Source organism: Bolinopsis microptera, chromosome 8, assembly GCF_026151205.1.
Source record: "Bolinopsis microptera isolate Bmic1 chromosome 8, MBARI_Bmic_1.0, whole genome shotgun sequence".
Lineage (NCBI taxonomy): Eukaryota > Metazoa > Ctenophora > Tentaculata > Lobata > Bolinopsidae > Bolinopsis > Bolinopsis microptera.
In genome coordinates this window covers 8,024,984-8,047,201 of record NC_087079.1, presented here as the reverse complement: position 1 = coordinate 8,047,201, position 22,218 = coordinate 8,024,984, and the positions used below count along the sequence as shown (strand labels likewise).

The window sequence follows — 22,218 nt, the reverse complement described above, 5'->3', positions numbered from 1 at the left end:
ACAGGCGGGTCATACAACGTATGACAAGTGTGACGTGTGTCAATATAATGTATAAACGTACTATTATATATATATATATGATATAGCGCGCCAGGACGGCAAAATTAAAAATTTATGCAAAAGCTTACCTGGGCCGGGGACCCCAGGCTATTATATTTTAGCGAATAGAGATAAGGCGGAATGAGCACCGCACAGTAAACGATCAAAATGGAAAGCGTACACAAACATCGTACTCGATTACAAATCATGGTTAACAAAATTGCGCATTTACGTCTTTTTATTGCATGTTTATTGGTATTTTGTATTTTAACCCTGCTTTTAAAAAACCAATTGAGTAAGCTAGGCAAAATTAATTAAATGTTGTATCACGTCGTGACCCCCATTGTCGTTTCACTAAGTTCACTCCTTTATCCATTATCGTTTCGTTCTACGATGCAGGGGAGCCGCGCACTCGTGCACGGCGGGTCATACAGCGTAAGACAACATTATCCCAATCAGGCATTAAATCGAGCGCTACAAAATACAAACCAGATTTAAAAGATCGTTATTCGTTCTTAAGTCGTAATTGTTAAATACGACTGTTTCGCATTTTTGACATTAGCTGTCGAGGTAGTGAATTCTTTGCGACTAATTACTGCTCCATTTAAAATGCTTCAGGTCATGTTAATTTGTTGTAATTATGTTCACGTTTTCAATGACGATAACAATACTAATTAAACACTGTTGTGGCGTATGCACATTTTTGATTTCGTTCAAAATTACTAACCATTCAGTGTGGAAAATATACTATTCAAATTTTAATCCCGTCTATGAAAATTTGTCCGTTGGGTTTCGCTACCCTTACTCGTCGTACCAACTTCCATGTACAGTGTACGGAACTTGAACCTTGTTATCGTATCTAGCAATAAGCTCCAGTTTCTTTGCATTCCACACACACAGCTCACTCTTCTCCGTTGCTGAGTCATAAACTTGTGCCACAATAACGCCATCATCTTCTGCCTCGCCTCCTGGTTTAGGCACGAACACTGGTTCCGAGACGTGTTTGTTGTCCTCATGCCATGTGATTGCTTTCTTCGTGCAAAGGTCATACTTCATCAGGTCCATGTCTTCTGTTCTAAAGTGCCACTGTTGGAAGTAGGCAAAGCAATAATCTTTTCCATTGTAGTTTGGGTTTATGAATGGGAACTCAATTGCACTGTCCTTGGTCCGCCAAGATTGTGGGAAATCCTCAATTGTATGTGCACTTGTGTGCATGTTAAAAATGAACCGTCTAAGAGTTGTATCCCAGGGGATGTTTTCGTAAAGGTAGTTGGGATCAGTCAGTATAGGAATGTTGAATATGTCGAACAGGCAGTGTTTGTTGAGATCCAATGCCGTCGGATCTGTCAAGGTTGGGAAATCCATGACAATTTCCAGCTGTCCCTGTGAATTAATCCTCTCAAAAGAGTTCATCCCATGCACTCCTTTCTGGATTGGTAGTGTAAACTGGACTCTGATACCAGTTTTTATGTTGATTATGTCCACATAAGTGGGCTTGTTGTACTCGAACTTGAATGCCTCACACATGTATGCTAGTTTCTTCATCATGGACAAATCAAATGTAAAGTCAAACTTGTAATTCCATCTGGGAATGACCAGATAGTTCTCTGTTATACTAAATGCATGGATGATCCTGATATCATCTAGAGCAGTTGGAATAGAGCCAACTTTCCTGTCAGTGATCTGCCCACCTGGTGATGAGGAATACTCATAGAAGTCAAATCTTGCTTCCGGTCCCCATAACTTCCACTTTAACTTTGCGACATAGTTGTAACTTTTGCCACTTGTAGGATGTCTAGAAAAGTGAGCAGCCGAGAAAAGTGGTATTTCATCAGCTCCTGGTGGTTTCCACGGTCTGTTGTAAGTCAGGGTGTCAGGTGCTACTTGGTGCATATTGAAGGACTCAGTTGTGAGAGTCAAGCTGTGCCCTTTATCAACATCCCACACAGCTATGTTAGTGTTGTCAGAGTACTCAACTCCACCAAGCACCATCATTGTGTGCTCCCAGAGATCAAACAAGGGCTCAGGTTTTCCCATCATGGAGAAAGCACTGATCTTCCCTTCAGCCATACTCCGATTGTAAACCTCACTCCTTACCATTTTTCCGGTATATTTCACATCATCTCCTCCATTAAATCTCCATCCATGAATCTTTGCCAGACCATCAAGGACATTAGTGACACTGCGTGGCCCATGTTCCAAAAGGCCAGGACCAACTCTATACAGATGACCTTGTAGCCAAGATAAAGGCTTAGACCCAAAGGTCCGGGGCAGTTGAAGGTTTTCATACTCTTCTGGAGCTGATATTATCAGGCCTGATATGCGTGATGTAGAGCCAGAGGCACTAAAGAGCACCATGATAGCTATAGTGAGCTGTGCAAGTGAAAGTGCTTTCAGACTGTTCATTTGATCTAAATAAGGAATTAGTAAATGGCAGAATGTTTAAATTAGGTAATTTTGGAAATCAATTAATTTAAGAAATATATATGATAATCCTCTGAAGAAGTTGAGTTATGAAAATTTAGTTGGAAATAACCCTTTAAAACACAAGTGAAATTTTGCTTTGATAGTTGACACGGGTTGACAGAGTACTACAGGCACAAAAAAGACAATAAAACATCTACTTAACAAAAAAAGTGCCTATTTTAGACTAAGAAATTTGCTAAGTAAATCGTTATCAGTCTAAGTTAAGTACACTCACAGAAAGCTTGTTAGAAATAGAATAGTCAAAACAATGACATACTATATTGTGCAAACTTGGTGTGGCTGGGTCCAGGGTCCTATGATCTGTCGACTGTCGCATACATTGGCCTCATCATAGTTAAAAAAGACTCCTCTAAAACATGACTCAGCAGTCAGCATCTAGACAGGGTTATATAAATAAATAAAAATAAATTCTAACATTTATTACACGCTTCGACATTAAAATATACCCAACAAAGAAGTACATTAAAGTCATTCAAGCGAGACTTAGTGTTGAAATAGCAAAATTATGGACTTTTTAAACAGTTCAGATTTTATGAACAAATATTTGTATGAAGTTACCAAAATTATGCACTTTCATATCAGTTCAGACATTATGGACAAATATTAGAAATATTATCAAAAGCTAGTTGGAAATAAAACGTCTTTAGGGCATTTTTAAAACATTCTACAGATGATAATGATCTCACTGAGTAGGGTAGTTCATTCCAAATTTTTGGTCCACAAAACATAAATGCAGCATCTGTTCGTCTGAAATGAGGAGCAGGAGGAACTTTCAACAAATAAAAGTCATCATCTAGTCTGGAACTTTGTCTTCGTACTTCCCTTAGATTGACGTGTCCTTGTAAGTACTGAGGGGCTATGTTATTAAGACACTTGAAGACCAGAAGTGATATTTTGAACTTAATTCTGAACCGAACAGGCAGAAAGTGGAGCTTTTTGAGGTAAGGCATGATAGGTTCACGTATCTTTTTTCCGTAAAGACCAAAGATAAATCTAGCAGCATTGTTCTGTATCTTTTGTAGCTTATGAAGATTCTTTTCTGTTATTCCATAATAGACTGAGTTGCAGTAGTCTATGAAACAGAGGATATTGGAGTGAACTAACTGAACTTTTAGGTCATGGGAAAGCTTCGAACCGATTCTTGCTAAGTCCCTTTGATTCAAATAACATACTTTGGAGACAGCATTTATTTGAGAGTCCAGATTCATTTGGTGATCGAAAAGGAATCCCAGGTTCTTGGCCTTGCTAACAGGGCAGATTGAGAGGTCTCCTAAATCCATTGTCTGGATTGGGCTGACATATGGTCCTATATCAATGAACTCTGTTTTTTCATCATTCAGTTTTAGGAAGTTAACTGTCATCCATTGCTTTATCTCCAGAAAGCAATTTTTCACAGCTGTTAAATCAGGATTAGAACTGTGAACATCAAAAGTAAAGTACACCTGTGTGTCATCTGCATACAAATGTATCGAGAAACCATATTTTGTGACAATTTCTTCAAGATCTCTGGTATACAATATGAACAGTAGTGGTCCTAAAATGGATCCTTGAGGTACACCAATATCCAGATAGCCTTCAGAAGATGTGGCTTTTTTTACTTTAACCTTGAATGTGCGATTATTAAGGTAACATTGTAACCAGCTGAGTGCTAGTTCTGTAATACCATACACATTCTTGAGTTTCGTAAGAAGGAGGTTATGGTTTATGGTGTCGAAAGCAGCTGATAGATCTAAGAGTAGAAGCACAACATTCGATTTGCTGTCAATCATCATTAGAATATCATTATGTATTTTGGTAACTGCAGTTTCACAACTATGGAATTTTCTATAGCCTGATTGATATGGGGAAAACAGGTTGTTGACATCAGCATATTCATTTAATTGGCAATGAACTACTTTTTCTAGTATTTTGGACAGATAAGTTAGATTGCTAATCGGTCGATAGTTTTTCAGCTCATCAACATCTAAGGTAGGTTTCTTGAGTCCAGGCCTAATAGATGCTTCTTTTAGGGCAGATGGAAACTTTCCGACTCTTAGTGATTCATTCACGATGTAATGGATGATTGGGAGAAGCTCGGGTAAGCAGTTCTTGAAGAGCCACATTGGTATGACATCGAGTACGCTTGATTTATTGGGAAGACTCTTAATTAAGGTTTCAAGGTCTGATAATGAGACTTCCTTAAACTGATTAAGTCTACACTTTGCATTATCTATCGAAGTAGAGTCCTTCGTACCTTGACCGTTTAGGGAAGTGTTTTGAATTTCCTTCTCAATATTAGAGTAAATGGTCTTTACTTTTTGATCGAAGAAAGTCTTGAGTTTGGCAGCCACTTCGATATCGCCACCATTTGGCAATTTGTTGGAGCCATATTCCTTATCTAAAAGTTTATTTATGACTTTATAGGTCCCTTTCGAGTCTCCTTTGCAAGAACTGAGCTGTTTATCATAGTAGCCATCCCTAGCTCGATTGATAGTTATTTCTGCGTCAACACATTTTTCAAAATGAGTAGTTTTAAACTCATCATTCTCTGGATACTTTTTGGCTTTTCGTTTTGCCCTTCTCCTCTCTCTGACAGCAATTTGACATTTATTATCCCAAAAATCAGACTTTTCAGCAGTAAATCGTTTCGTAATAAGTGGGGCATGTTTGTCTAGCACCTGTTCAAGGACATTTTGATAAAGGTTCACAGCCTCGTCTAAGGATTGATATTCAGAAAGGTTAAGCTCTGAACAAAACAGATCTTCCCTGAACTTATCAATGTCAATTTTGCTTAGCTCTCTGACATCTTTTTCTTCATATGTACGAGCTTTATGAAGATCGAATGTGACTGGGACCTGAAAACTTACTAGATAGTGATCAGAGCTGGTTCCAGTGCTTGTCTCTACCATCATATCTGTTACAGACAATGAGTCACTTACACAGCCTAGAGTAAATAACAAGTCCAGTGTCCCGCCGGAGATGTGAGTAGGAGAGTCGACATGCTGAAGGAAGCCTTTGCTCTCACAAAGAGCAATAAAGTTCTGGGCAACATTATTGTATATGTCTTCAACATGGAAATTAAAGTCACCACAAATAATTGGAGATCCAGTTTTAAGCAGAAGATTGTCCAGGTATCCATCAAAGTCATCCATAAACTTAGATATTTTTGTTTCATCATATTTCGCTTTGGCCTGAGTGCTGCGATAAACTACACATAGCCTGATAATCTCACCAGCAGTTTTAATGACACATTCAAGTACTTCAAAAGATGACTATTTAGTAACATCATTGCGTACAGGCGATATCATTTTGGGGTTGAAGAGAAAACCAACACCACCTCCCCTACCTCTTCGAGGGGCACTGATAATATCGAACCCAAAATCACGGATTTCGGCAAACTTTGCCCGATCATTAGTTTTTAGCCAAGTTTCCGTGATACAACAGATAGAAATCGAGTTATCTTTAAGCATTTCTAGTACGCCACAAGTTTTGTTGCATAGAGACCTTGCGTTGAAACAACCAATAGAAAGCTGTGATTTCTGTCGATTAGCACCTAATTTCACATTACGTTTTTTGAAATAAAGTCAGTGTTAGCAGCAATACGTTTAGTTTCTCTTACCAACACAGGACAATCGTAAGCTGCCGCATTATGTGTTCTTGAATTCTCGGCATCATTAGTGTGTGTTGAAGCCAAACATCGAGCACAGGCATGTTTGTCCTTCTTCTGCTTAAATTGGCATGCTGAAGACCGGTGACTTCCCATACAGTACATGCAGGTAGGATGTTTATTTGTTTTGACTTCATTACAGTCAACAGAAGTGTGTCCAATCATTTGACAATGATAACACTGTTTGATGTAGAAGGACATGTTCAAACCTGGTTGGTGGTTTTGTTACACTGCCAAAATGGGCGATTTTCTCATTTTTACAATAACTCCATTAATAATTACTCGATGGTCTTGAAACTTTCAGATATGATTATAATTGTCATAACAAATAGTCTCAGGTCATCGGCTATGAATAATATTGTAAAATGGCCCAGTTATATTGAAAAATGTAACATTTGGTTACACTTTTCAATGGCTCAGCCAATTATTATATTCTAAAGATTCTTGCTCCACAAAAATGTACTTTAGGTATTTGCTTAGCTGCGGAATGAAAAAAGGCCCACTTTTGAGTTCATAAAAAGGCCCAAAATGGACATTTTGTAACATCTTGTTTTCATGATATCTTTATAGTTTGTTACAACCACAGCTAGTGTAGGATATGTATTTAACTCTAAAACCAGGTTATTAGTGCAGCAATTCTTGTATAAAGGCATTACAACAATCTTGGTATATGGCTCATAATCAATAAAAGGCCCATTTCTTTGAATAACGTAACATGGTTACAAATGAGTATGTTATACAGAGGTGTCTGATCTAGTATTGGTTTTAAGTTGGTTGATGCATTAAAATAAATACACGAAACAACTTAACAAATTTAAAAAATGATAATTGGGACCAAATTATTGAATTTTGTAACAATTTAAATGTAATGTAATTTAAATTTACGACAGAACGCGGTAAATTTAATCAAATGAATATAGCTAATTAGATAAAAGGTTGGATATTTAAAAACGTTTAATTTATATATCAAATTGTATAGAAAATAGAAATTGGGCCCTATATATTGAAATTTGTAACAATAAAATGTCAGGTCACGAGTTTATCCACTGAAGTGGCAGAGTGACAATTGACTCGTAATTTATACAAAATTTTACAATTTTGGTGTACAAAATGCTTGACCGGAACATTAAAACGTTACAAAATTCAATGTTTTGGGCCCAAGTACAAAATATGGTCAATAATATGGTTGATGGAACCCTTTATGACCTAGGCAAACTGGTCTGAACTTCAAAAACTATAATATAGCTTGCCTAACACCCCTCACACTAGGATACATACTATATACTATACTCTATAAATTTACTTTCTAATGTTACATTATTCAAGTTCCGCAGCCATTTTATCAAATTATACGAATAAGGATTGCTTTACAATTCTGCATGAGAATCTAAAAACCATGTTACCAGTACAAGAATATATTGAACATTCCAAATATGAGCTTTGTAGTAAAAACATAAATATGTTACAAAATTCAATGTTTTGGGCCCAAGTACAAAATTTGGTCAAGAATATGGTTGATGGAACCCTTTGTGACCTGGAAAAACTGGTCTGAACTTCAAAAACTATAATAAAGCTTACCTAACACCCCTCACACTAGGGTACATACTCTATACACTTAATTTCTAATGTTACATAATTCAAGTTCCGCAGCCATTTTATCAAATTATATGAATAAGGATTGCTTCAGAATTTTGTATGAGAATCTAAAAACCATGTTACCAATACAAAAATATATTGAATATTCCAGATATGACCTTGGCAGTGAAAACATAAATATGTTACAGAATTCAATGTTTTGGGCCCAAGTACAAAATTTGGTCAAGAATATGGTTGATGGAACCCTTTGTGACCTAGAAAAACTGGTCTGAACTTGAAAAACTATCAAGAAGCTTCTCTAAAAACTCATTGAAAATGTGTAACATAGAAATGTGTTACAAAATTCAATATCCAGGGCCCCAAACTAAACTGCTATATCTCAGGACCTGAATATGTTACAAAAATTCTGATTCAAGGGTGCCCTCAGTCAAAGGGTCTAGTTTTTGTCAGTAGTTTCAGTTTGTCTTAAAATGTTACAGATTTCAATCTGGGGGCCCAGAAGTAAAGAGTGGGAGAAATGTAACAAAACCACCAACCAGGTTTGAACACGTCCAGAAGCGATCAGTTACTTTGTATCTGCGACTACCTAAATAGAGAGATCCTTGTTGTTGGTTAAAGAGGACTCTATAGACAGATGGTGATAGTTTGATTCCAATAGTGAGCTCTATGCGTTCCTGCTTATCGTTGGTGAAACGTTTTATCTTATTGAGATAGACAATACTGATAGTGTGCCCTGCTTCATACAAATCTTTGATGGACGAGTTTTTCTCCACAATTTGGGCGACTAAGTGGTTCTTTTCAAGATCCCTAAGTTTATCGGCATCATTCCCTACAGCTGTAGTGTCTATATCGTCAAGAACTTCAGAAGAAACACCATAAATAGTAACTTTTGGCAGCATTTTGTTGCCATTCTTAGACTGATATCCATACGAATCTAAGGTATTTCCATCATTGAGAAGTGAAGTAGCCTTATCACGAATTTCAGCATTAGGGAAGCCAATTGAAACTTTCTTGTTGTTTTCATTACATCTGAGAAATACTACTTGACTGCTCTTTAATTTATCAGTAGCAAATTTTTTCACATTCGTCATTGTTGCAGCATTTACCGATTGTTCTTCTTTCGGGGACAGAATTAGAATCTCGGGTGATGAAGGTTGTGTACGTGTTGAAGCAATTGGAACATGTGGTGGTTGAGCAGATGGTGTGGAACTGTTTGAGTCGGTAAACAAGCTGGAATAGAGAACGTCCTTTGTATGAGAAACAGTACCGGATTTTGTTACAACAGTGTTTACTTTATTGTCAATAACATCATTGATATTTTTCGTGAGGTCTTCTTTTAAAGATGAAAACTGTTCAGCAAATTGTTTCATAAAATCAACCTGATCTGAGGATCGCTCTTGAGCTCTCTCAGGTTTCTGGGACAGTTGTTCCTTCAGCAAGGTTTTAAGTTCAGACATCTCTTCCCTGAACTCCAAATTTATGGCATCTATTTTATTATCTAACAATCCTACCCGATCTACGGTAGTAGCAGCCCTCTTTTCCTCCTCAGCAGTACTACAATCATTACAGATAAATAGAAAGCGACCAAATCGTTTAGCATAAGATGAAGTGTTGTTCACAGCATGAGACAGGTGGGCAGTAAAAACCGTGGGCGCACTGACATTGCAAGTTTCATCACAGTTGATAGCATGAAAACTGTCCTTACACCAAAAACACTGTACAATGTCGGTACTTTTGACAACCTCATCATTCGAACAAGCTTTACATAAACCGTTGACGAGAAGATTCTTTGCAGAGTTATGAGCAGACTTTTCCATTGCAATTGTGTATTTGTACTTGTATAGATGTACAAAGGTAAAGTACAAACACCGTGCAGTAGCAGTGCAGTGGCAGTTAAAATTTCCGATTAAACAGAGATAAGGGAGCTCTGTTTTTCAACACGTAACAAAACTACAAATCGATAAAAAAATTTATTGTATTAAAAACATTGAATGATGGCAACTGGACTCAGGGGCAGAAGGGTACAACCCCTAATTAGCACAGATAAAGGGGCTGCAAACTCTGGGAGTCTTGGTCTGCACAATCCCCTAGAGAATCGAAAACTGAAGCTGGACTGTCTGTTTATATATGTCCAAGGCATTTTGAGATGAGTGGGTACGTGCAGAGATCGTTCGTGACTTTATGTGATGGCCACGGACACGGTTTGCATTTTGCCACCTGCCAGTTGTGAAGCACATATATACTGCAGCCATCAAGGCTCTTAGTCAGCCAGAAATCTAATTGGAAATTTGGTAGTGACCCGTGCACTAAATATTGAAAGTTCTAGATAGATTGTTAGAGGATGCAGCTGTTCTAAATAATCAAATCTTGGCTTTCTCATTTTCATTGCCTTATTACATAGCCTTATTACATAGCATATGGTGCCTTCTCTAACTATCCTGACATTCTAATTAAAATAACCTTTCAAAAGGAATGAACAATTATATTAATTTATAATAACAGTATAGCTAATACTCAATCACACAATGCAATACCTGTTATTATCTCATTAATCATTATCTTATAACTTAATAAATATTTATCTCTAGCAAGTCCTCCAACTCTCAAAATGGGTCACGACAACGTATGGTACTCTCACCCCAGGAAATACGGACCAGGCTCCAGGAAGTGCCGAGTTTGTGCCAACCATCATGGTCTGATCAGAAAGTACAGTCTTGACATGTGCAGACAGTGTTTCCAACAATACTCAAAAGCTATTGGATTCCAGAAGCTGAGATAGAGATGAAGAAATCTGATTCATTTTTGTTTTTGTTTTTAAATCTATTTGTTTTTTATCTAGATTATTTATGCTGTTTCATTGTGTGACAAATTTTAAATGTGGTAAATTCAACAGGCACCTCCAGGTCACCAGGCAATCTCAGCTGCTATGGAAGGCTCACTTTATTCAAATGATTCAATGTATTTGAGACAGACTGACGCTCCACACTTAGATTGAAGTATAAGTTTAACAATCTAAGTTTACTTAATTCTCATCAAGATGTCGTGATTGAAGGAAGAGTCCTCAGTGACCTGCCATCTATATAATCTCCTCTCTGTCGTCTACCTTATAACTTCTAATGTTGGAAAGAGAGGAGGTCGTATCTAAGAGACCTGACGGTGAGTCAGCGAGGGGCCGGGGGGATCAGTGAGGGTCAATTATAACATAATAATCACATTACATTCTATTATTATAACCAATTACCACTACTTTTATCAGTCCCTTATGTTGGTAAGAATCCAGAAACTTCTTATTTTTAACGAGATATTATCACATATTTCGAAACAATTATAAACCGGATTACAAGAAACTACTCCTTTCAGATGGCGCCTTTTACCAACAAAGACTGCCGGCCTGGAAACCTATTATAAACATTCACAGTACAGTGCCTGTATTTGGAGTTTTGGGTATTTTCCTCGTCCCTATCGGCCTTCTGCTCATTACTACTGCAGGATCTGTTAGTATTATTTCACCAATTGCACTTACAATGTTTTCTTTTATTATACATGTATTATTATTGATAACAATTTATCTCGTGGAAAATAAACTGTTACGTCTCTAGAACAGATGTATATTTCACACCGTATGAGTAAAATAAGGTGACATGTAGTATATCGGCCGGTTTCCGATGTTTGGCACTTTACTACATTATCGATTACTTAACAAACATTCTAACAAGCACACCTGATCAGGTAAAAGAAATGAGACTAGACTACTCAGAGTGTAATGGCTGTGAAACTAAGTCCTACACGGAGGATTGTTATTGTACTGTAGACTTTAACCTGGATACCAAGTTCAGTGGCAGTCAGGTCATGATGTACTACGGCCTCGAACGGTCAGTCTTTTTTATTATTATTAACAACATTTCATTAGATTAACCTAAATTAAATGCTTGTGAAGCATTTAATTTCAGTGTATGATTTTCAGTGTATAATTTGTTTAATAGGAGGGAATTATAGGTCTGTGGCCGCCACCCACCAGCCAACCTAAATTTGCAATCTTACCCCAGTTTTAATAAATCAGTGTTAAACGTCAGACTAACTAACGCGAACGCTCCCTTGTACCCAGGTTCTACCAGAACCACAGAAAGTACGCTACTTCTCGGTCAGATTACCAACTCAGGGGTGAGTATTTAAGATTGTACTGTTGAATTTCAACTAATTTTCGACCATTTCTCATTATGAATAGGCGTCTCAGGTATCAAGTGTAGGATTAAAACACTGTTGCAAGAGCGGACAGTTTTGTCAGTGTATGTAGGATCTTAGCCTCAGTAACATCTCTTCAATTATTCTGATGTGCTGTAAAAACCATTAATTAAATGCAATTGATAAGTGATCGAACTAATTACTGAGTTAATTAACTTATAATTAACTCTTCAGGTAATCCTCTGAATCCTGATGACAACTGTGAACCGTATGAGAGTGACCTGGACTCAAAAAAAGTGTTCGCCCCTTGCGGTCTCATCGCTAATAGCATGTTCAACGGTCAGTTTACTCGTAGTTTACTGACTTTACTGACTTTACTCAATGTAATCACTCAATTGGTTACATCTCTAATCTCTATCGTATTATATCATATTGTCTGCTGCTATACACTGTATACTATACAGACATACTTAGTCCATTATACATTTCCTCGTAACAAGGACCTCACTGACTCACTGTTGCTCATATCAACAGCCTGTAAAACCCCCAATTCATATCCATTATTATTACTATTGTTAGCACGGCACTGGCCTATGATGCAGATTATCTTAGGTTTTAATTTGATTTCTGAAACACTGGTAATAAGACTCAAGCTAGAGGTCTCACATTGGATGTTTCCGCCTCTTCAAGACGTTTGCATGACTTGTGGTTGCGAAATATTTTAAAACTAAACTGTTATTAGTCCAAAATGGCCACGTAACGGCGATTTCCTGCTAGCCTTTCTCAGCGCACACTAAGTATAATGCGTCAGTGTATAGTGTATAGTGTATACATTGTACAATAAATACATACAGTTGTATGTGTCAGTACTCAGTACATTGTATTCTATCTCAAGTTCATACTAAATTCTACTTCATATTGTTCTAACTAAAATAATTACTATAACAAAAGCTACTCTATATATAATATAATATGAAATGTGTACACTATACTATACACTGGTCAAAGTACTTGTTACTCATTTCCGTAATTTACACTGCCCTAATTATGCCTTTAGATAATCACTCTGTAACTAATCTTCTGTATTTACTATCGAGTGTACTATGTGGCCAATTCTCCATGTGCACGTGTCCCTGCACGTGTCCCTGCACGTGTCCTTGCACGTGTCCTTGCACGTGATGTTGTACTGTACACACGATAATGGCACGTCATGATTACGTCATCTGTGGAATTTGTAGTGTGTTCTCTAAAGAGTCATATCATGTACTTGTAAGCCATTTAGTTCGAATAATACCGCTACATTCCGGGGGTGGTAACCATTTTTCTTAAAATCTGGAAAAAAACAATCTTATCTTCAGATACATTCGACCTGGAATGGTTGTCGCAGACACACAAGAACGGGAGTATACTAGATGTAAACAAGAAGATAAACTTCACCCAGGAGGGTATTGCTTGGGAGTCCGATCATGGGAACAAGTTCAAGAATCCTGCAGGAAACGACCTTGTTGCCTCCTTCAATGGTATGTGGGGATTGCTATTATTATTATTATCGAACTTTAATAACAAATCTGAAGTTGTTAACAATAAACATCCTTGATATGATAAGTCTACAACGGAGATCAGTAAAACATATAATTAAAAGAATTTTACCTTTCTTTTAATAGCCGTTTATATTAAAGTGTATTATGCAAAGTCACGATTGAATGAATAAGTTTATGGCTGTCGTTAATATAATAAGATATGCTTTTCTTAATCAAATTAAAGAAGCGCTATGTAAGTGTTAAGTTAATTTTTGTATTTATTTTTTCAATCCCATACACAATGTTACTCAATCAACCGTGTACGGGGACTTGAAAAGTACTCTGTAGAATGTCAGAATGATAAATACGTCTGAATTTTCTGTCAGCCTAAGTTTTTATGACTCGTTCTTACTGTCCTAATTTAAACTTTAACAAAGGGTAAGTTGCAATTATCAAAATACAATTTAAATTTAAACAGGTAAACAATAAAGTTATAATTTATGGGCTCAAGACCATGTCGATCATCACAATGAAATACCCAAAAATACACGAATTTTACAATTGGTTTACAATTACGGAAAAATAGAATAGCAAAAAATAATAATTCTTGTAAGGACTACAAATTAAACTAGAAAATGAGTAATGACCCTATCCACGTACGTGATGATGGTTCTAGATTCGTCTAGACAAGATTATATTTTTAAAGGACGGAGTTCATTAGTTGCTTCATTTGCTAATCTTTTATTAGGTTTATTTTACACCTAGACCTCTAGAGTATATACTAGACACCTAGATCAGTGCTAGGGATTAACAACATGAGAATTTTGCACACACACGTCAAAAAACACGTGCCGTTTATTCTGTGCCAAACTGCACTGTTATTAACTGTATAATTAATGTGCCATAAAAATATTTAAGTATTCAGATGAACCATATTATGATGAATTATTCTGTGGAAAAATCTGCGAAATATATTTCATCAGCTTTGTTGAACCTAGCAGATTCTTCTGAATTGTGAGATTATAACTTAAAAATTTATATTATGTTTAGTGTTCAAATTGCGTGATAACCACCTAGATTTAATTACCTGAAATTATTTGCAGGAACAGTAAAGCCGCCGTCCTGGTCGAAGGCGCCCTACGAGTTGGATCCTGGTAACCCTTCTAACAACGCCTTCCTCAACGAGCCCTTTATTGTGTGGATGAGGGTTGCTGCTTTCCCTACCTTCAGAAAGGTGAACCTTCAAATATCTGGTATTAGAAATAATTGAACTCTGGGGAACGAATGATATAATTCGTTCAAGGGGAGCTCTTTGTAGGATCTTAATGTTGTTAAACTGTAATGATAAAGGTTGAGCTTGAATGAGTTAAGCTTATCTGTATCTTGAAATAGATAATATATAAATATTATTTCTGGTATTCCATGTCGAAGCGTGTTAGCAAATGCTACAATTTATTTACTTCAGTCATCTTTATACTGTGTATATTCTGAAATAACAGTAGAACGTTCCAGTTGTACTCTCGAATCACAATGGAACTGAACCCTGAACTAAGCAACGGTCTAGAGAGTGGGAGTTACAGACTGAAAGTGAACTACAGATACCCTGTTCTCTATTACCACAGCAAGAAGTTCTTCGTCCTGTCAACCACCAGGTATTTACCTATTATTTAGTCTACCTTTTCTTCTGCGGTTTTTAATGTCCCTGGCCTCGGTGTCGCCACATATTGTGACATATTACCTGTTCTTCGAAATTGTTGTGCATGTTTTACCGCTGGAATCTGGATCAAGTTCGGTGGTAAAATGCCCAAAATAATTTACCAATTTGATAAGCCTACCAAGCTCGGATGAAGATAAAAACTTATATTGTTTAATATCCTCAGTATTTTCGGAGCTAAGAATCTGATGATAGGAATTGTGTATTTGGTGGTTGGATCTCTTCTCTTGGTGCTGGCTACTGCTTTCGCTTTCATCGCAAAGAAAGACATGTAAGTTCTACCACTTCATAACCTATGTGGCAAGAAAATCGCGATTATTTTGCCCAAAAATCGCGATACCGCGATTTTCAACAGACTAAACATAAGACTATACATAAAATTTGTCGCAAAGAATGGAAAAATCGGGATTCCGCACATGTCGCGATTTCCTTCTGTCCCTGCTATGTGGATATGCTTTTGTCTTGAAGTTATAGACCTCTAAGTAAGGAATTTATATTGAAATTAAACTGCAACAAAGACATTCTAAGTAATCTCTAATATTTACTACCACACGGCTACATTGATACTTTAACCCAAATTTTTCACAGTATTCCCCACCCCAAGATCAAGATCGACTTCACACCAATTTCATAGCACCTCCCTCATAGCACCTCCTTCACTAGACGTTCAAAGTAACTACCTTCACTTTTCACCACCCTAACACTACCCTTACACTAGCCAATCACAACACTTGTTCACAAGTCACATGACACTTTACAAGTCACATGACACCTTATTCATTCACCACAGCCGTCCGTGGTGGAGACCCTAATTAACTTTTTTGTAAAGCTATAAAATTTTCTGGGAAAGTATTTTTTATTGCCAATTCTCTTGACTCAAACTTTCACTAACTTAACTCGTGTATTCCTTTAAATATAAAATAGAATTACCTCTCGAGTAGTGCTTAAGATTCCAATAGAAGCGGTTTCTACAGTACTGAAAATAATCGGCATAGACGTTACATCGAGAGTAGTTCCATCTTGTACTAGCAAAATATTGTAATTTAATTTTATGCAGGCACACATTCTTCAGCCAGTGATAAAAGGGAATCCTGCAAAAGTAGATGCAAAGGAAGAACATCTCCTCCATAGAATGAAACACGATTATTTTTTGAGTTAGATGCTTGTTACCTCTTGAGACAAGAAATATTATTGAAACTTGGACGCCATTTATATGTAGCTGATTTTAGTGACCGGTGTGAATATGCAAATAGCTTGGTTTAATGGAACCATTATTTTTGTTACAATTAACCATATTTAATAACTGTACATACGAACTTATATTTCTGTAATATTATGCTATCGATCCATCAACTTGTATTTCAAATAGCTCTTGTGAAAATTGCTGTCATTTTAGTTATTTTACCGTTTATGTTGATGCAACAATTTTTTGAAGGAGAAATTTAGTTCAGAATTATTTCAGGAACATGACTTAATTTATTTATTGGCTATCAGAATTTAAATATTATTTGACTTTCAGTGAAGACCTGATAATTGCCACAATATTGCCCTTTTGGCTTTTGGTCAGATTCATGTGATCATCTGCTATATGCTCGTTTAGTAAATAGCTATCTCTTCTTTTTTTTAAATGTGACAAACGCTTTTGTGTTTTGCGTCCGTAGGAAACATTCTGAGAAAAGATAAAACAAATGAAACGATATTGTGGCAATTAAGACCTTCGTGAAAAAAGCCGCGACATTGATATATTTTAGATATCGTGATTTTTGTTTAATGATGTTGTTTCAAAAGAATTAATTCGATGATATCCCTCTCATCTACTTTTACAATCCCCTACTGAAACACATCGCCCAATACATCTATTACGCAAAATGACTAGCAAACATTGACCAAATTTGTAATCAAAGCTAAATTTTTAGCGCGCACGTACTTTTTAAAAACAAATTAAATTCTACGGCGGTGGACGCGCAGATCGACTACTTTACTCGGGACCGGTATAAAGTGGCGGGTTTAGGGTAATTTCGCTATATTTTTCCCGAACCGCATTATCACCGGTCGTTAATAAACCCGCCGTCTCAGCTTTTAGGGTTCCCAAGGGGTATGGGTGCTCATATCTTAATCGTTGTCTTATATTCACTAAAGAAGACTATTGGGAATGGGACTTCATTTGGCTAAAATTTAAAAAAATTCACCTTTTTGCCCAATTCTTTTCATATATCCTTATTGTCATATATCCTTATTGTCACAGTTGATTTAAATAGGCCAATTTTTAATTTCTTAGGTATTGACTATCTCTACATAATGAAATAGGACTCAAAGTAAAAGTAACAGTTAAATTAAAACTTGAATTAATTAAAACTGTCAATAACATGAATCAGTTTCATCAGTCATTTATTCATAATTCTAAACAATGTGAATGATGCATTCTTTCGAAGATTTTCTACAAATTGTTACGCTTCTAATGTAAAAATTATTTTCCATCTAGTTTGATTAACCACGAGTCATATTATTTCACATTATTTCTGTCTACTTTCAACAATTATTGATAATTCGACTTGTTTCACAAGTTTGAGCAATGCGAAAATTTATAAACTTGCTTATCTCTAATAAGGAAATTTACATCTGAGACAAAATTTTTGAATCTAAAATTGAAAGGTTGGACACCGGTAAAATGTTGTATCACGTTGCGACCCCCACGGTCGTTTCACTATGGTGTAGCGTCTTCGACGCTACAGGGGGAGCCGCGCACTTCGTGCGCGGCGGGTCATACAACGTATGACAAGTAAAATGGCGACCGGGAAAATGTGGTGGGTTTTGAGCAATTTCGCCATATTTTTCCCGAACCATATTTTAACCGGTCTTTAATAAACCCGTCGTAATAATCCCGAGTAAGGTAGGTATGTTGTACTATAATATACCTTCTATTCAGCAAGGCTGTGTTTCTCTACCTAGCACTTTACCTTGGCACCTGTCAAGTTTCCAAAAAGGGCTAAAACGACCCTCCGAAATCACTGACTTCTGCTACCATGAACAATATTTCGAACACAATATGTTAATCACTGAGATATTTAATCTGGGCGGCCCGGATTAAATATCCGGACTGATCTTACCTGGGGACCCCAGTCTAATGTTCATAGACATAGATAGATTCGGCGCGGAATGAAAGGCTGAGCGCCGCCCAGTAAGACCGATCCTGGAGCCACAGACAACATAACACCGAAACTTATTACTCTAGCAAAAACAGTAATTGTAGTATGATGTGATTCGATGGCTGGACAGTCCCGCCCGTAAATTATTTCTTGAAAACCAGACTCTGTCAAATCGTAGCATTATTAAAAGCTATTGTGTTTACTCGGCCTTGTCGTAACGTTAACCATGGCTGTATTTAAATAGCTAACATTATCCATGCCCTAATGCAAGCTTGTTTTATGGTAATTCGTACTAAATTGTTTATTAGGGATAAGAAAGAAAACAGTATATTGACACAATTTTTGTAATAATATATATTATTATTATCTAGACAGGGAACACATCAAATCTACTCGACAATTCTAATTTGATCAGAAACGATTAAATAAAAGCCGAGTCACGAGTAATAACAAAGTTCAGCAAAATTAGGAAAATCTTGTATTATCATAACTTGTAATGTGTAGTGGCAGTGCAACAAATGCAAATGGTTACAAGTCTATTTGTCATGTAATTGTAATAACTGGTCTCTGTTGAAATTAGAAGAAACAAGGAATAAAGAAGGCAACACAGAGGATAAAAAGTTGGGCAGTGTTGTTGAAAGCGGAACTGTCCTCTTTTGCCTCTTTGTTTTGAGACGGGTCCTGCCCTTCGTAGTCGGGAGCGACATTGGGTTTGGTTCTGATTAGTGAGGAGGGGTAGGTGTCATTTGTGGAGTCACACCAATATTCTACTTCACCTGAAATATAGGGAATTTTAGAAATAAGAATATGTGGTATTAGTAAAGTTTAGATGCATTTGTAATTGTAAATTGTATCGGGGATTGTATTTGTATCGCACGTCGAAATATATGCTAATATTTGGTATTATCAGTTGAGTCAATAAACGCATGTGGAATGAATAACTACATATATAGCGAGAAACTTAAGTTTTCAGGCTCGCAATGAAAATAATTATAGCCAGCACGAACCGCCTTCGTTGGATTCACTGACGACCATTTTAACGAGAATGTTGATAGATGATTTCTCACAGGACTGTTGGTAGCAAGAGAACTGGAACTGAGCTCCATCAACCACGTCGTTACACCACTTGAACTCGTTCTACGAATTATGAGAGATATGGTTTTGTGTACTACAAAGTGTTCAGTGACTGATTACGGAGTTGGAAGGGGGGAGGGGACTTAAAAATTGTCCAAAAAGTGATTACGTAATATGCAAATATGTGAACGACCCCTTTATGCATTAGACCAGTCGTACAGATAATTAAAACTTACAACATTGCATTGCCTTGCGAATCCATCCATGTCAGAGTCAACACTGAAAATAATGATTTTCCCGGTTACATTGGGGGGAATGCAACGTCAATTAATGTCAATTAATGTCAATTAATGTCAATTAATGTCAATTAATGTCAATTAATGTCAATTAATGTCAATGTCAGTTTTGCAAAATTTTGGAATACTGACATTAATTGACACGATATTTTTCGACCAGAGATTATGTAGTTCTACCATATTGTTAGCACTTTAGAACGTTTATATCATCAATTTATTCACTACTATCACATATAGTTTTATAGACCACATTTAATTTATTAACTTATCATACTTAGTATTTATTTTTGGTGACTGTATCACCCAGTTTTAACATTTGATAATTGTACAGTTTATTGACGACACATTGACTGAATGTTATTTTATATTCTAATTTATATTCTAGATATTTTATTTATTTTTCAACAGACGACAACTTCCTGTTTTCTTCTATATTAGTTACTCATATCTCTTGTACAGACTGTTTTACAAGGACATTGACAGATGATACTCACATTAGGCATTCATTATTGTATCTTAATTATTTCACTTGCATTAGGTTTAGAAATTTATTCTCTGGTTAACAGATTTCAAATGTTTAATTAATTTGTAGTATGACAGTAAGGTATATAAGAAGTTATTTAATTTTGCTTGGGCTATTATATTGACTATTGAGGTTTAATGATGATATGGAATTTGAATTCTATATAAATTTACACTATGTGGTTGGGGCATTTTGCATAGCAAATATGGTTACTATTCCTATATATCATATTATTTGATTGGTATTCGATTTCTGATTATTTCTTAGGAATATGATTATTATATCCCGATTTGGCTTTAGGTAGGGTGCCCCGCTAAAAGAACTGGATTCTTCCAGGAAGCATCCCGTGCACAGACCTTGGTCTACATATATATTAAATTATTAACCATTCATTCTGTATGTGCACGAAAATTTATTTCAATCAATATGGAAATGTGAAATGTGAAAAAATTCAGATCATTAAACAATAAAACTAAAATAATACGGTTTCCCGAAATTTAATTTTCTTAAATGGGCGTGGCCATCCAAGGGCGTGGTTCTCAACATCATCAGAACTTAAAACCCACATCAAACGAAATGCCTTCATGACATTTATATTTGAATAACGAATCTTAAACAGCTAACATTACTCCTTCATACTAAAAAAGCCGATTCTAAATATTTTACCTGTATAAGAAACCAATAAAATATGGGCGTGGCCGGTGGGGACCGAAGATGGAAGAGTTGGAAGCTGAAATTTTTTTTGGTGGTCTTTGAACCTAAGGATCAACAGATAAGAACATACTCATAATTATTCAAGGACATTTTGTTTTTTTTTAACCGGTCTAACTTACATACGTGAATATCTTGAATATTTATCGAATAATGATAATCTCAAATTTCAAGACATATTAATGTCAATTAATGTCAATTAATGTCAATTAATGTCAATTAATGTCAATTAATGTCAATGTCAGTTTGGGGTTTTTATGGAATACTGACATTAATTGACGTTGCATTCCCCCCGTTACATTAATCACTATCAGTAATCATGGTCACCTACAGAATTGGTTCAATCAATGGAATAGGTTTATGTCTGGGTTATAGTACGCGTATTGACCCCACTTTACGCTCACAATCACATTGGGACTGACGAAAATAATACCACATAGTAGTTAATGGCCTAAGTACATCTTTGTCACAGTAATAAAATCTTTAACCAAAGAAGATGGTTGCTGTGGCGACAGAACTCACCAGAATCCTTCCCCAAGAGGATACGGCTGAGCCAAGATGACAACTTTATGCCCAGCCACATCATTCTTATCAACTGTAAGACAAGGACTATACTTGACTTCACTGTAGTTTGGAGGGTTTATGTTGATCATAGAATAGCCTAAAACTGTTTGCCTGGAAGCTTCTGGTTCAATCTCCATTAAAGTTTTCAACTCAGTCTGCAAGTAACATTATAGCTGTTAGTGTGACTGGTATAATTATAGATATGGAGAACAATGAGACATCTGACAATCTAGTGAGTTACGTGTTCCATAATATCGGGAAAAATAAATACGATTAAAAAACGGTTACCTCAGAATCATATTCATCTTGAGCGGCCTCAGTCTGTAATTTAATATCTGTCACCACCTGATCAGTACAAGCCACTTCTCCTACAACACCTGAAGATGAAAATGGTGCTCATACAATTACATACATTCTAATTATAAAAAGTAAAATATCGTTAATGAGTTAAAGATAGATGCTAATTATTTCATAGGTAGTACTAGTAGTTGCTAAGCTGACGGTAGAACATTTAATTTAGTAGCAACTTTTCAGAAGACCAGTATTCTACAATACACCATACACTATTATGGCGATTGGTCACCATGGTGTTTAACATCAGGATTTCAACCATCCCCAAACTTACCTTGTAGTAGAGGTATAAAAAGCAGTAAAATTCGCAACATTTTTATACACAACCGAAAATACAATACACTGCAACAACAGACAAACGAACAAGCT

The 22,218-nt window shown here is 36.3% G+C and overlaps 3 protein-coding genes across 6 annotated transcripts; 1 reads left to right on the top strand and 2 right to left on the bottom strand.

Moving 5' to 3' along the window:
- Window positions 1-786: 786 nt before the first annotated feature.
- On the bottom strand, window positions 787-2,252 carry LOC134819934 (beta,beta-carotene 15,15'-dioxygenase-like). The gene has a single exon (XM_063830089.1). The coding sequence runs from the start codon at window positions 2,137-2,139 to the stop codon at window positions 841-843; it is 1,299 nt and encodes a 432-aa protein (XP_063686159.1). The 5' UTR covers window positions 2,140-2,252; the 3' UTR covers window positions 787-840.
- An 8,102-nt stretch (window positions 2,253-10,354) lies between these two features.
- Window positions 10,355-16,988, top strand: LOC134819707 (cell cycle control protein 50A-like). 4 transcript variants are annotated; one of them, XM_063829794.1, is made up of 11 exons: window positions 10,355-10,924; window positions 11,129-11,262; window positions 11,498-11,640; window positions 11,874-11,929; window positions 12,185-12,289; window positions 13,309-13,470; window positions 14,574-14,704; window positions 14,983-15,122; window positions 15,351-15,455; window positions 15,773-15,856; window positions 16,242-16,330. In XM_063829794.1, exons 1-10 carry the CDS (start codon window positions 10,885-10,887, stop codon window positions 15,816-15,818), a joined length of 1,062 nt encoding a protein of 353 aa, XP_063685864.1. In that variant the 5' UTR covers window positions 10,355-10,884; the 3' UTR covers window positions 15,819-15,856; window positions 16,242-16,330. The 4 variants fall into 4 exon arrangements, with proteins under 4 accessions (XP_063685864.1, XP_063685865.1, XP_063685867.1 ...); XM_063829795.1 differs by having other exon boundaries at window positions 16,257-16,313; XM_063829797.1 differs by lacking the exon at window positions 15,773-15,856 and having other exon boundaries at window positions 16,257-16,988.
- A 1,918-nt stretch (window positions 16,989-18,906) lies between these two features.
- On the bottom strand, window positions 18,907-22,195 carry LOC134820127 (uncharacterized). The gene is made up of 6 exons (XM_063830349.1): window positions 22,124-22,195; window positions 21,787-21,875; window positions 21,457-21,653; window positions 19,641-19,683; window positions 19,338-19,467; window positions 18,907-19,106 (listed from the first exon to the last, which is right to left on the bottom strand). The coding sequence occupies exons 1-6, from the start codon at window positions 22,161-22,163 to the stop codon at window positions 18,907-18,909; spliced, it is 699 nt and encodes a 232-aa protein (XP_063686419.1). The 5' UTR covers window positions 22,164-22,195.
- Between the last annotated feature and the right edge of the window lie 23 nt (window positions 22,196-22,218).

What these genes read in the sequence shown, in the direction of transcription:
- LOC134819934 (XM_063830089.1), bottom strand. Translation starts at nt 2,139, where the DNA reads ATGGTAAGGAGTGAGGTTTACAATCGGAGTATGGCTGAAGGGAAGATC.
- LOC134819707 (XM_063829794.1), top strand. Translation starts at nt 10,885, where the DNA reads ATGTTGGAAAGAGAGGAGGTCGTATCTAAGAGACCTGACG. An exon ending in CGTATCTAAGAGACCTGACG is followed by an intron (nt 10,925 to 11,128) that starts GTGAGTCAGCGA and finishes TACTCCTTTCAG; the next exon opens with ATGGCGCCTTTTACCAACAA. An exon ending in TCATTACTACTGCAGGATCT is followed by an intron (nt 11,263 to 11,497) that starts GTTAGTATTATT and finishes ACACCTGATCAG; the next exon opens with GTAAAAGAAATGAGACTAGA.
- LOC134820127 (XM_063830349.1), bottom strand. Translation starts at nt 22,163, where the DNA reads ATGTTGCGAATTTTACTGCTTTTTATACCTCTACTACAAG. An exon ending in CCTCTTGGGGAAGGATTCTG is followed by an intron (nt 19,684 to 21,456) that starts GTGAGTTCTGTC and finishes CATTATTTTCAG; the next exon opens with TGTTGACTCTGACATGGATG. An exon ending in TCGCAAGGCAATGCAATGTT is followed by an intron (nt 19,468 to 19,640) that starts GTAAGTTTTAAT and finishes CATAATTCGTAG; the next exon opens with AACGAGTTCAAGTGGTGTAA.